The sequence below is a fragment of the Bufo gargarizans genome, chromosome 2 (genome assembly GCF_014858855.1).
Source record: "Bufo gargarizans isolate SCDJY-AF-19 chromosome 2, ASM1485885v1, whole genome shotgun sequence".
NCBI classification, from domain to species: domain Eukaryota; kingdom Metazoa; phylum Chordata; class Amphibia; order Anura; family Bufonidae; genus Bufo; species Bufo gargarizans.
In genome coordinates this window covers 58,142,317-58,157,585 of record NC_058081.1, presented here as the reverse complement: position 1 = coordinate 58,157,585, position 15,269 = coordinate 58,142,317, and the positions used below count along the sequence as shown (strand labels likewise).

The following is a 15,269-nucleotide window of genomic DNA, read 5'->3' as shown; positions in this document are numbered from 1 at the left end:
TATCCAATGACTCAGTCATGATGTGTTCTCTGATTGTAGTTGTTCACCTTCCCTGCCTTTTCAATCTTGCCCAGACCACCATTAAAGCTACTTCCAGATATGAAGCACCTTTTCAGAGTTTGCTATCCAGACTCTTCACCTTTATGCCACGTCTCCTATGAGGACCACAACCACCACTGTATCCCTTATGCCAGCCACAATGCCTGAATATCAGCCATAATGCCACAGATTGCCCTCTGTCCCTTATGCCTACCCAATGTTCCACTTGCCGGTCACAATGCCCGATGACAGTCACAATGACTCCAAGATAGTCACAATACCGTAGTCACAGCCGCAATGAAAAAAATGACCTCATGAAGCAACAATGCCCCATGACAACCAAAGTGAACACATACCAGCCACAATGCCCACTATGACAGCAACAATATACCAGTAACAACCGTAAAGCCTCCATGCTAGACACAGTGCACCTCATGCCATCCACATTGTCCCTTATCCAGAAAACAATATGCCTATGTCAACCACAGTCATGCCCACCACAATATTCCCACGATAGCCATAAACGCCCATGCCAGCCAAAATTCTCCTCTGGCATCTAACATTGTCCCCTATATAAGCCACAAAATTCCAAAAACAACAATGTCCCCATGCCAGCCACAATGTCATCACTGGCTGTATCCTCTGTACAAGTGACTCCCTTGGCACGATACACAGACTTGTTTTAGGCTCTTCTCACTGAGGAAACATTACACAATTTTAGGATTTAAAATATCATAAACTTTCACTCAATGTTGTTTTTTTGCAGGAGTTTGTGTCATACCTGAATCATCTGAAGTACAACATCTCCAGTCCATCAGAGGTGAGTGATACATATACTAAATGTGCCTTCAACAAGTCTATTGGCAGACAATAAAAATCTACTGGGTGAAATCTACAGAAAAGGTTGAGCTGCTTTGGATATACTCTGTGTCCTGAGTAGCACTGTGCTTTCTTCTTATCAAAATATACACAGTGCGTCCTCAAGTTACTAATGTTACTAAATATTAAAGGAGTTTTCCAGGAGTAGAATATGGATGACCTATCCTCAGGATACATCATCAATATCTCATCAGTGGAGGCACAACCCCCGGCACCCTGCCTCCCATCAGCAGTTTGAAGAGACTGTGAGTCTCCGATGAGCGATTTGACCTCTTCCTGGACCAGGGACATCACCTTACTCAGTCACATGGCCTGAGAGCAGCGCAGTCCATTCAGGGTTCCAATACCAGGCACAGCTACTAGACAATGCACAGGGCTGTGCTTGGATGCTGAAAGGAGGCCACAGAGCTCCTTCGAGTTCATCAGTGATGGTACAGGGTGTCGGATCCCCATCGATAGGATTCTGATGCCCTATCCCAAGCAGGGCCGGCGTTGGGGGGGGGGGGCAAACTGGGTAATTGCCCAGGGCCCCCATTGTCTAAGGGGCCCCCTGCTTCATGAACGTCCAAGGAAGCAAACTTTACAATGCAGTGTACGGTCTCCTCCCTCACATATAAGAGAAATCATTACCACAGTGCTGACAGGACCTGCCATAATGGCAGATGCAGGAGGCGGAGCTCAGCAGAGAAGAGGGGATGAAGGACCTGCGATGACCTCACCATCATGTGACCAGAACAGGAGGCGGAGCTCAGCAGTGCAGTAAAGTAATGAAGAAGACCGGCCATGCATGTGAAGAAGTATGGATTTAATGTAAGTGCAAGGGAAATGCTGGGAGTTGTAGTCCTCCCCTCTTATACCTCCTGTTATGTAATATCAGAGTACATTACAAGAGGAGGTATGAGGAGAGGACTACAACTCCCAGCATTTTATGTAATATCAGAGTACATTATAAGAGGAGAGGACTACAACTCTGAGCATGTCCAGGCCATTATTATATAATATCAGGGTTCATTACAACACCCTGAATATGCTGGGAGTTGTATACCTCCTCTTATAATGTACTCTGATATTACATAACAACAGCTTGCAGGGGCGTCGTTAAGTCAAAACATTCGGGGCTTGAGCCCCGGATGTTTTGTCCAGTGCCCCGAATGTTATGCTGGCCCCACCCCCCTTGTACTTGTTCCGCTATTTGCGAGCTGTGCGGGCATGAGTTCAGTCACTTTGGTGCGCAATCCCATCCTGCAGCGCTTGGACATGCTGGGAGTTATAGTCCCACCCCCTTATATTTCCCCCTGTAATGTGCTCTGATATTAAATAATAATGGCTTAGACATGCTGGGAGTTATAGTTCTCTCCTGTTATACCTCCTGCAGTAATGTGCTCTGAATTAGGGCCGGAACGATAGGGTAGTCATCCTAGGGTACCACTTCGCCTCATAAAGGGGGGCGCGCTCATGACAGTCCAACTTCACAAGCCTCAGGCCGCTAGGCCTCAAGCCTTTGAGGCGTTAGAACAGGGCAAGAAGCCGCAATGACATCACTGCAGCCTCTGCTCTGGGTCTCGCATGATGACGTCATCACGTGAGACCCGGAGCAGGAGTGGTGATGTCATTGGGGCCGCATACATCAGGACGCAGCAACACAAGCTACAGATAAAACTGTGGTCTGCATTGCAGACAGCGGCGGGGGGACAGGAGGGAGGTGTTTTTTTTTTTTATATACTAAATGTCCACACTGCTGGGGGCACCAGGGATGGGGGAAGGAGATCATTATATATACTTGGTTGCTTGTATGTATGTCAAAGTGGCTCTCCCGTTCACTCATATGGTATTGGAGCACTAATCGTTGTGATTCACCCAATCACCTTGCGTTAAAAAGATAGGCAGTCACTATCTGGGATCTCACTAATTGCACATTTTATTAAATAAAATAATTTAAAACCACATCATCTATATAAAAATCTAAAATATAGCTCCAAATATAAAACAAAGTATAATACAAAATATAATGTATTCGGAATGACCCTCGGTAGTGAAAAATCCCCGTTTGGCAATATGGCACATCAGTGAAGAGTGTCGAGACTTCCTCTGATTCACTGATCTATTATGACAGAAGCCGCCGGAGATGTCCCACTATAGAGCGATTCCAATACAACGTACCACAATATATATAGTGAGTCCAATAAGGAGGATGTATAATATAAACAGTTCCATCTTAATGACGATCTCTGGTAATTTACTTTGTTTAATCCAGTTTATCTGTCCCGATATGATAATCTGTGAACAATGTTAGTATGTTTCATTTACAGATATTCATATGCTCACTTAGGCCTCTTTCACACGACCGTATGGCTTTTTAAGGCCCCTTTCACACGGACGAGTTTTCCGCGCGGGTGCAGTGTGTGAGGTGAACGCATTGAACCCGCACTGAATCCGGACCCATTCATTTCTATGGGGCTGTGCACATGAGCGGCGATTTTCACGCATCACTTGTGCGTTGAGTGAAAATCGCAGCATGCTCTATATTGTGCGATTTTCACGCGACGCAGGCCCCATAGAAGTGACTGGGGCTGAGTAAAAAACTGCAAGCATCCGCAAGCAAATGCGGATGCGGTGCGATTTTCACGCATGATTGCTAGGTTATGATCAGGATGGGGACCTGATCTTTATTATTTTCCCTTATAACATGGTTATAAGGGAAAATAATACCATTCTTAATAGAGAATGCATAGTAAATTAGGGATGGAGGGGTTAAAAAATAAATAAAATTTAACTCACCTCATTCACTTGTTCACGCAGCCCGGATTGTCTGCTTTCTTCTTCTTTGAGGACCTGGAAGAAAAGGACCTTTGCTGACATCACTGCGCTCATCACATGGTCCATCACCATGGTGATGGACCATGTGATGGACTATGTGATGAGCGCAGTGACGTCACCAAAGGTCCCTTTCTTCCAGGTCCTCAAATAAGAAAAAAGAAGACAATCCGGGCTGCACGAACAAGTGGATGAGGTGAGTTTAATTTTTTTTTTTAACCCCTCCATCCCAAATTTACTAAGCATTCTGTATTAAGAATGCTATTATTTTCCCTTATAACCATGTAACCAAGTAAAACAATAGATATATGGCCCCACTGCACTTCTAACGATCACTAGGAAAAAAAGATAACACATTATTTAAACTGCATCTCGTATGGCATGAAGAAAAAAGCAACCAAATAGTGGCCAAAAAACGTAAAACAAAACAATAACTTGTATGTATCCCTAAACATTGACAACAATTACAATCCATCCTGCAAAAAATACTCCAAAAAAAACAAAAACAAGACTTCATACAGCTACACCAATGAAAAATGAAAACGTTATGGCTCTTTTAAAAAACAGGTTAATCTTTAAAGCGGTATTCTTCCGTACCCAGCACAGTGACTGCACAGTGGATGGAGCCTTTTGTTTCCAACACTTGATCGGTAGGGATGCCGGGTGTCAGACCTCCACTGATCTGATGTTGATGACCTATCCAGAGTTAATGACCTAGCTCATGGTGGTGACTGTTGAATCAGAGAACCCTCTGTACACCTCATTGTGACATTTTTGCCAACTTACTGTCCCCTACAGATGTATAACATGGGAAAGAACCAGGAACACATGGAAAAAATAAAGAACGAGTTTCGAGAATTTCTCAATAGCTGGGTGAGTTGTTGGAGGCAGTGGCCGCCATTTCCATTGTTTCCATAGGAGAGAGAAGTGATATTACCTTTCGGGTATTTCCCCCTCACTTATATGGCGTATATAAAAGGAGGGACGGGGATAGCCTGAGCTCGGTCTGCTTTCTCAGGGGCCTTATGGTGATAAGGTTGGAAATGCACAGAAAGATAAACTTTTTGGATATGTAAGGAACGGGTCAAGTGTGGTCTTCTTTGTAGCTGGTAAACATAGCTAAAGAAACTGGTTCAAAATCAGTCAATTAAAATATATTGTGCTGCCATGGGTTTTACAGTGCACATGGAAATAGATGTGGGTTGCCATTTAGAGATAGGTACTGCAATTCCCCATTAGAGATAGAGGTTCATTGTTTCTGGCCAGCAAATTCTTTACACAAGCTGAAATGCTGCCCAAAAACCATATTTTAGTGTCTGCATCAACCATGCCTTCACCCGATGATTGTTTGTTCTTCAGGTGATTGGCAGCACCTTTACACAGGCCAATTAACTGGAGCGAGGATTCTGGCACACCCATCCTGATGATTGTCAGCCTGCGTAAAAGGGTCTTAAGTGCAGCTTTCACCTCCACTCACAATCAGGCAATAATCGGGAATGAACGGTTCGTTTCCTATAATTGCCTGGACAGTCGAACCATGTAAAGGGGGCTTTTTTGTACGTGTGTGTGGTGTCCATGAGGGTGGGGTGAGGAGAAGAGCTAGGTTATCCTTTCCAATTTTTAGATGTATGAAATATTTTTGGAAACATTTGTATACATTTCACATCTCAGTGTTAACCACAAAAGCACCCTAGACCTCCAGGAGTTATAACTCCTAACCACCCTAGACCACCAGGGATAGTGGATATCAGCATTAAAGCAGATCTGGAATTTGTTGCATAAACTCTTTTTTCTGCAACAATTTTCAACTTTTTCCTATTTTCTGATGCTTTTGGCAATAAAAAAAAATAAAAATTTGGAAAGGTTTATAGTAACCAAATCTGGCATAGTTTTACAATGTCCAGCCCAAAGATGTGTCACATTTAGTCATCTTACTCCAGCACATTTCTGATTAAAAACTGCCATAGGAATTAGTCCCTTTGGACTAATTTGGAAACCACTCTTTCAATGTCCTTTTCCCCCCCCTGGTACTCAAAAGGGTTAAGACCACGAATGTCTAGTGCTTATACTATTCTCCTCAACATTGAAATCGCAAAACACCAAGAAGGAAAAGTCACAGAATTTTGGGAAATCCCAGGATCGATAGACATGCGAATGATCTGCAAATGATAATAAAATAGAAACAAAACATTAAAAACATCTCAAATTTATTTAGTATCGATTATGAGCACTACAAGCAGCAATACATGGACTTACACATTTGGCATGCTATCAGTGAGGTTATTACTGGTCTGAGGAATGTTCTGCCATGCTGAATGCACCTGGGCACGCAAATCATCAAGATCTGCCGGCAGCTCCTTTTGCAATCATCCTACATGACTTGATTAGATTTTGGAGGTTTCATGTGGCTGAAAACATTGCTTTCAATCTGGCTTTTATGGCCCTCCCACAGATTAGAGCTAGGTGCTTGAAAATGTGATCATCTGCAGATCTTAGTGACTCCAGCTACTTCCTCGATTTGCATAACCGTACAGTGTGTCCTTCTTGGTGTTGCAATTTTGATGTTGAGGAGTGTATTTGCCTTTAGCTGCCATTGTGCCTACAGTAGTGAAAGGAACATAATGGCCACACGTGAACTAGATTGCTAGCCCCAAAGGGGTGATAAGGACTGTGACTTAATATCGTACTGCATAATAAACCAGCGTTATATACATAACAGCAGTGAGTAATGAAATACAACGTATTTCCCCATGACACTGAATGGCACATCATGACAATGACTCTCCTAAGCTCACACTACTTCTACATTGCTCGTCTGAAAGGACACTCATTGCTTTCTCTCTCTCTCTCATTGCCTCCGTAGCCCATGTGGCGACTCAGAATAGGGGATACGGTTGCCAACAAGATCTCAGAACTTCAACAGAAATTTAAGGAATCTTTCATATATATAAATGAAGATGATCGCAAGGACCAGAAGGAGAAGCTGAGGGAATATTTGGTTACTGAAGGAGACAAGTTCTGCAGGAATCACAATACTAAACTTCTACTAAAGGGGATTCCTGCTTTGGTATCATTGGCGGCAGCTCCAGCAGGAGCACTTATGGCGGCTGGGGCGGCAACGACAGCAGTAGCTAATCCATCAACAGTTGAGATGGTTGTCGGTGTAGCTTCAGCAGGTGTGAGAACAGGTTGGGCTCTGGTGCGTAGATTTATTTGAAATAAATGAACACATATTGTAATCTAGGGATTATACAGAGGCATTGTGAAGAGTTCCAAGTACCAAAAAACAGCCATCAGCTGATCACCACCCACTCAGCACGTATTAGGTGCAAAACTGAAGCTCAAAGACGAGAATGCATGCACATAAGACTGCTCCAAGGTTAAAACATATTGTATTACATAAAAAAATAAAAATCACAAAATACTGCATTACAAACCTGGCCAGAAGAGAAACCTGTTCAAAAGCACACAAATAAAGGTCTTGACCTTTGGCTTCTGTCTAATAATGGATATTAAAACTCTTTGCTCACTATGATCCAGAGTGATCAAAAAGGACTCACTTCCTTAGGTTACAGCATTTCCCAGGGACTAGGGACCCTGTGCAGTCAACCCTTGGGACTAAAAAGGACTGTCCATAGATGGAGACTGCTGTTAAGTCATACTCTAGATACAGCTTTGGAGTATGCAAAATTGTGTTGCTTATTACGTACTTGTCTTTTAAAGTGATTGTACTTTTTGGCTGTCATTTGCCTAATGTAGGGGGTATTCCCTTCTGAGACAATGGGGGCATATCGCTAGGATATGCCCGCATTGTCTTATAGGTGTAAGTCCCACCGCTGGGACCCGCACCTACACCAAGAAGGGTGCGGGGAAGGTGGTGACCAGAGAAACCTGGTTTTCGCCAGGTCCCGCCACCAAGCGCTCTCCCCATAGTACTGAATGGTAGTGCACTTCGCTTGCGCGGCTACCGCTCCCATTAATTTCTATTGGGCCGACGGAAATGGCCAAGCCAGTGCCAGACAGAAATGAATGAAGAGGGGCTGGGCCTGCGCAGTGCGCCCTCCACAACTTTCCGGGCTTCGTTTTCAGTGTAGGTGTGGGTCCCAGCGGCGGGACCTGCACCTATAAGACAATGGGGGCATATCCTAGTGATATGCCCCCATTGTCTCAGATTGGAAAACCCCTTTAAGCCTTTATTCTGAAATGTACACGTATATTCAATCACAGTATTTCTTTACCTGTAGCATCTTCTGCAAGACCTGTACTGTCGTTATTTTACCTATGGCTCTCCAGACTTCTCTGTATGGACTAAAATGTTTCTGTGATACACTGCTTGTTAAAACACTGATATATGACATTAAAATTTTTTGGAACATGTAGTTTGGAGTGCTGTAATTATTACTATTGTATGCCACAAGGCAAATATCTCGAGCACTGGAATCAATGGGAAAGACAGTGATAGATGTTTGTGTAGCTGCCCTGGTACATACTTATGATCATTACCTAACATTATGTACTATGGAAGCACAGAGAACCCATGAACAAACAGGTGATTCTATCATAAAATGTTAATCTGGTACTTGTAATGCTGATGTAGAAGATTATAATAAAATAAATATTTTATGACATTTATTCCTATTTTTTATTTTTTTGGGCTAGTGATCCAGAGGCGGGTTGGGAACTAAAAGTGGCCCCATGTTGTACACAGGTCCATACAGACAGAAGGCAGGGCTAGAAATACCACATACTAAGTACCATAGTTCAGTACAAAATACTTCCCCAGCAGAACCAAATACCACAGCGCAGCACCATATACTGCCCTGCTCTGATGGAGATTTTCACTTTCATCATCTTCTCCATGTGGACAAGACTGCCATGACAACTTCTTTTAGTGACATCTCATTTGATGCAGACATTCTCTTTCCTCATCTTCTCCATCAGGACCAGACCATCATGTCAACTTCTTTCAGCCACATCTTGTCTCTGCAGAGTTTGCCACAAAGACATTTTGAGTTCCTCACTTCTGCATCATTCTGCCTGCCTTCTCAATGCGAACTCACCATGTTCGTGGTGGAGGTGGATGTAGATCTGATGGAGGACCCACATTTCTGCATTGTGATATCTATGACAACATACTAAGCTAACATTGGAGTCTATCAGTAGTTTTGACAATGCTAAACTGCTGAAAGCACTAGGTAGGGGCAGGGTAGAGTAGTACAAACTTACCTTTTGGGGCGCTTCTGTTAAGAGGAGTAGAGTGAACATGAACTTTTATTTTTGCCGGTTTCTGCTCCTCAACCGTCTGTTTTGCCTGAGCTCTGAGAGGGCCGTGGGAAAAGCACTTAAGGCTCGGGCAGAAGAGGAAACGGGTTCTGCTTTAGCTGCTCATATCTGCTGATTGATAGCAGGTAGAGATATGGGCCTGGTCTTGTTCAAAGGTATTCCAGGCTTCCATACAAGAAAAAAATGACAGGAGTAGCACAACATAAGCAGGAGATATCACTGTTAGAAATCGAGTTGGAAACAAATGCAGTAAAACCTGCTTTTACTTTCAGCTAAATTCACTGCATCCAGGTTTCTAACACTGATATCTTCCCATGTACCATGAAGATAATGATGTAATTCTGTCAGCTTTCAAATAATACAAAGCCCATATATCTAGCTGCTACCTATCCAGAGATATGAGCAGCTAAAGCAGCCGCCCCCTCCCCTTCAATCCGGGGGAGGAGGGCAGTTGGGGAGCTTACAGCCTGCAGGAGGAGAGAAAAAATAATAAAGAACATATAGAAATTTGCCATTATAATCATTGTCCCCTCCCACAGAATAATGTTATGAACGCTGTAAATAAATTCCACAAAATAATGTTAAAATTGCTTATTATTGTTTTTTTCCTTCTCCCTAAAAATAAAATATGTAATTGAATACACTATATGTACCCCAAAATGGTTCCTAAAAACCTACAACTAATCCCATAAAAATAAATAAAAATGTAGGAGAAAAAATAAAAAAAAGTTATGATGCTGGAACACAAAAGAGGAAAATGTTACTGGTCCTTAATTATGCCACTAAGGGGTTAAAAATGCAAGCGTCCCCTGAGTTGCGCGCACCAACAAGATTTACTTCAGACACATATTAAAAATCTACAATAAAAAAGGGACATTTTAGGAAGGTTTTTCCAATTTTAATGTGATTGTTAGGAGATTAAAGGGGTTTTCTGGGACTTTTATACTGATTGGTGGTGGTCCGGCACATTTGAAAAGGCACCAGCAATCGCAGTAGTGTCGTGGCCTAGACGCTGCTCATCGCCATTGAAGTAAATGGGGCTGAGCTGTGATACCAAACACAACTGCTGTACAATGCACTTAAAGGGCATCTCCAGCATTTTTATTTTGATGGCCTATCCTTAGGGTAGGTCACCAATATCAGATTGGTGGGGGTTTGACTACCCTGCCGATCAGCTGTTCTGCAGAAGCTCCAGTGCTGGAAATAGCCGCCAGATCTAAATAGTTCTGTCCCCTGTATAGTGGATGGAGGTGGCGTCTGCACAACTGCTTCTAGTCAAGTCACCAGGAAATTCTTAAACCAGGTGAGATGACTATACAGGAACCTGACGCTGTCAATTGAGGAGAGGGAGTGGCTAGCAGAGGAAGCAGGAGGAGCAAGGGTCTGGCTTGGGTCCACCACAAGTGCAATTAACTGCTCATTTGCATATGGATTAAAAGTACTTTTTCTGTGATTCAGTAGATCACCAGCTGACCTGGCCCTACAAGGCATTAGGCCTGGTTTACCAGTGAATTTCCTGCTGACAGACTTCTTTTAAAAGGGTTGTTCACCTTTTTAGATGTTCTCTGCAAACCTCACAGCATGGCTAGACCGTGGGTGGTAATCATACTTGCCTGATCTCACCACTGGGTTCCGGCTCCATCTCTGCCCCGCTAGCTCTGGAGATCCCGAATCTTCCCTCGTCAACATCTGGTTTGAAGCGGGGCATGTGACCACTGCAGCCAATGACTGGCTACACCAGTCACGTGTCACCCATGTGACCCAGTGATGTGCCACATGAGTGACACGTGACCGCCAGACTTCCAGAGCAAGCGGGGCAGTGATGGAGCTGGAACCCAGCAGAGGTGATCAGGTAAGTATGATTACCACAATTGGTCCGGCCACGATGTGGGGGTCTGTAGAAACCTAGAAAGGTGAACAACCTCTTTAAAGAGCAGAATTTGTTGGAATAAAAGTTCATATTCATACTACTCCTGATAATAAAAATTCCTCAAACAGTATGTTTTTCACACATGCACTAAACCTTGAAATTTGTACTATAATCCAACATATTTGATATTCTGGCAAAGATCAGATTATTCTTAAATAGGATCTTTTCTCTCTCCTGACATGTCTGTAAATACTAACATTGCCCATAACATAAAAATTCAGGAGCATCTCTTCATAGAACTTTGCTCCTGGAAATGTATGAATAATCTGACAACTGGGTGTTATCATTTCCCTGGTAAAAGAAGTATACTGACACACTGCATAGAGACACACGCTACTGACAATTTATTCCTCCATTTCCAGGAGAAATAACTGAGAAACATCACACTGCAAAGTTCTATGAAATAAGTGGCCTTTTCCCTCCTGCCCAGTTTTTTTAAAATCAGCAAGAGTTGTGAATAAGGAGAAAAAAAAGTTGCAAATTCGATAAAGGAGAAAATGTGAAGGCAACCCTTTGCCAATCAGCGAAGGACCAACCCGATACCGCTGCGGAAATTGAAACCTTTTTTGCCGATGCAATTTCATTAGCAGAGGTGCAATGACCATCTGTCTGCTTCCGAGCCCTATACACTGTAGGGTTCGCTGAACTGTTGATTAAGGCCTCCTGCACACGACCGTTGTGTGCATCCGTGGCCGTTGTGCCGTTTTCATTTTTTTTTCCGCTGACCCATGGACTTTCAATGGGTCCGTGAAAAAAAATCGGAAAATGCACCGTTTGGCAGCCGCATCCGTGATCCGTGTTTCCAGGCTGTGAAAAAAATATGACCTGTCCTATTTTTTTCACGGCCAACGGTTCACGGACCCATTCAAGTCAATGGGTCAGTGAAAAATTACGGATGCACACAAGATTGTCATCCGCGTCCGTGATCCGTGTCCGTGTCCGTTTTTTCCTATCATTTCAATGGCAAACTTGACTTAGATTTTTTTTTTTTCATTTTTCATGTCCGTGGATCCTCCAAAAATCAAGGAAGACCCACGGACGAAAAAACGGTCACGGATCACGGACCTACGGACCCCGTTTTTGCGGACCTTAAAAAAAAACGGTCGTGTGCATGAGGCCTTAGACAAACGTTTGGTATCCCCTGGTTCATTCTGAGCTGCTCCACTGTGTTGTGTCGGTCCATCCTCACGCACCTTCACAACCAACGTTCACCTCTCACATCAATGGCACGTTGTGCTCTGCAGTTTCCACGTGGCTTATTCGCAAAGGTGCCATTTGTTCACTCACTTCTTTGGAATTATGGACATGCCTAGATATTTGGGGCACAGTAAAAAAACGCACAATAGGGTAGTACGTTCTAAATGATGGTGTTTATAATATAAAAAACGTGTAATGGAGGCTCACCTTCTAGGGTTGTGCTAATATAGGCACAACCCTATTGAAGGCTTGTTAAACAAGATCTTGTCGTCGGGTGTTCTGCCGCAGGTTGTAGTTCCTTTGCAAAGGGATGTCCAGTCCCTCCAAAAAGGTGCTTTAAGAGAAAGACAAAGTTCCTGATCCTGCGCTCAAAAACCCGGTATAGACCGTCTTGAATATGGAAAAGTCTTCTTTATTTCATTAAAATGCGCATATAATAAAAACAACGCGTTTTGGGGAGGCTTTGGTCCCCTTCATCAGGTTGGCATAAATTATAATACATGTGGTACAAATGGGGGTTTATAAACAGTAAAAAAACGCCCAAGAAAACGCATCTGTGGGTGGTTTCTGCCTTATGGGACCACCCACAGGTGCTGTCTCATTAGCATACAGAATCAACATCTGAAAGGCATATTTATATAAATAAATATAAATGTATTGCAACAATGGACGTTTTCAGAGCTCAAAGATGTATCCATTTTTTTGTTATTAATAATGGTTAAAACATTATTTATGAGTCACATGATCGTGCTACTCCCGATCATGTGACTGGCTCTATAGTAACTAAGAATACAACAGAATGATCTGGCCAATAAGAGGCGTGACTGGTGGCTGTCATGGGACTAATTCTGGTCATGTGACCCAATTCCAGGAGGCTGTCTTGTGACTAACTTCGGTCATATGACGGCAGTCGGGTCATGTGATACCCCACATGATCGCTATGTCTGCGGTCACATGGTCCGTTGCCAAGGCTCCCAAATGTTACAGAAAGCACACTTAACTTGAAACATAGTAACATAGTAACATAGTACATAAGGCCGAAAAAAGACATTTGCCCATCCAGTTCGGCCTGTTATCCTGCAAGTTGATCCAGAGGAAGGCAAAAAAAAAACCCTGTGAGGTAGAAGCCAATTTTCCCCACTTTAGGGGAATAAAAAATTCCTTCCCGACTCCAATCAGGCAATCAGAATAACTCCCTGGATCAACGACCCCTCTCTAGTAGCTATAGCCTGTAATATTATTACGCTCCAGAAATACATCCAGGCCCCTCTTGAATTCCTTTATTGTACTCACCATCACCACCTCCTCAGGCAGAGAGTCCATAGGTATGGACAGTCTGGGAACATTGTTCATGCCGGGACTGTCCATACCTGGTATTGACTCTGTATATTTGATATAACACTGTTAAAAGTTATAATATAGAAACTAGCGCTAACTGAGCATACTTAAAGGGAACCTGTCACCAGTTTTATGGTGTCCTAACTAAGGGCAACATAAATAAGTGACTGAATCTCTTAGCAAAATGCCGGGTCACTTTCTTTAATTGACCCAGTCAATCTGCCAACATCTTGTATTGAAAAGCTCCAGCTGATAATGATGAGTCCTGAATATTCATGAGCTCCTGACTCTCCCCGCCTACCTGCTGCTGATTGACAGTTATTTTCCATTTGAACCAGCAGCAGGTGGGCAGGGGAGTGGCTATAGCTCTAAATTTAAAAAACGCTGGACTCACTGACATCACGCTGGACTTAAATCAGCTCATTAGCATACGGCATGTGGCATCTTTGTGAGTACATTATGAGGTAACCATCTGTCACACCAGTAAGTGAATACATTTAAGGTACTTTTTAGTAGTTAATGATTGTATATAATTAGTTAGATTATAATCAAATATCCACATGACAGGTTCCCTTTAATATTAAAGCTGGTAAGATATGATGTATATAAAGACTGATATTGATATAAGAACAAAAATGACAATAAACAAAAGTGAAATGAGAGGGTTGTATCTAAAAAATAAAAATGACCTTTTTGAAAAATGTTCTTGTTAAAATTTCTTTATCTTTAGAAAATATATTGAGGTCTAGGAACTGTATTTTTGGCTGTTGTATGTTCCTGTAAAGGATATCCCCCAATCATTAGCATCGAGGTGGGAAATAAATCTTTCAATACTTGCTTGATCTCCTTTCCAGATGAAAATCAGGCCATCAATGTAGCATTTAAAATATATAATATATTCTCCCCAATACTGTGTCTGATATATAAAAAGATCTTCAAAAATTTTAATGAGAACATTTTTCAATAAGGCCTCTTTGACACGGGCGAGATTTCCGCACGGGTGCAATGTGTGAGGTGAACGCATTGCACCCGCACTGAATCCAGACCCATTAATTTCTATGGGGCTGTGCACATGAGCGGTGATTTTCACGCATCACTTGTGCGTTGCGTGAAAATCGCAGCATGCTCTATTTTGTGCGTTTTTCACCCAACGCAGGCCCCATAGAAGTGAAAGGGGCTGCGTGAAAATTGCAAGCGTCCGCAAGCAAGTGCGGATGCGGTGCGATTTTCACGCACGGTTGCTAGGAGATGATCCGATCATTATTATTTTCCCTTATAACTTGGTTATAAGGGAAAATAATAGCATTCTTAATACAGAATGCTTAGTAAAATAGGGCTGGAGGGGTTAAAAAATAAAAAATGTATCTCACCTTAATCAACTTGTTCGCGCAGCCCGGCTTCTCTTCTTTCTTCTTCTGTGAGTAAAAGGACCTGTGGTGACATCACTGCGCTCATCACATGGTCCGTCACAGCAGTGATGTCATCAAAGGTCCTTTACCCAGGTCCTGAAGAAAGAAGAGAAGCCGCGCTGCGCGAACAAGTGGATTAAGGTGAGTAAAATTATTTTAAATTTTTTTTTTAACCCCTAAAATTGCGTACCTACTCGCGCGGGTTTGCCGCAATGCACCCGGGACGCATCCGGAGCCAAAACGTGACACCCGTGTTAAATTGGAAAACCAAGTTGCCCCCAGAACCTGGTTAAATAAATCCGGAATCAATGGGAGGGAGTATCTATTCTGGACAGTGATTTTATTTCATCTCCGGTAATCGATACATGGCCTAAGACCAC

General features: G+C 42.9%; 1 protein-coding gene across 1 annotated transcript in view; it reads left to right on the top strand.

Annotated features, from left to right (window-relative positions):
• LOC122925625 (RING finger protein 112-like) overlaps positions 1 to 8,871 on the top strand; it is a 130,386-nt gene extending 121,515 nt beyond the window's left edge. The window contains exons 11-14 of the mRNA XM_044276973.1: positions 806 to 859; positions 4,531 to 4,605; positions 6,596 to 6,799; positions 8,674 to 8,871. Of these exons, the coding sequence (XP_044132908.1) occupies positions 806 to 859; positions 4,531 to 4,605; positions 6,596 to 6,799; positions 8,674 to 8,871 (531 nt within the window). The remainder of the gene's footprint in view (positions 1 to 805; positions 860 to 4,530; positions 4,606 to 6,595; positions 6,800 to 8,673) is intronic.
• The last annotated feature ends 6,398 nt before the right edge of the window (positions 8,872 to 15,269 follow it).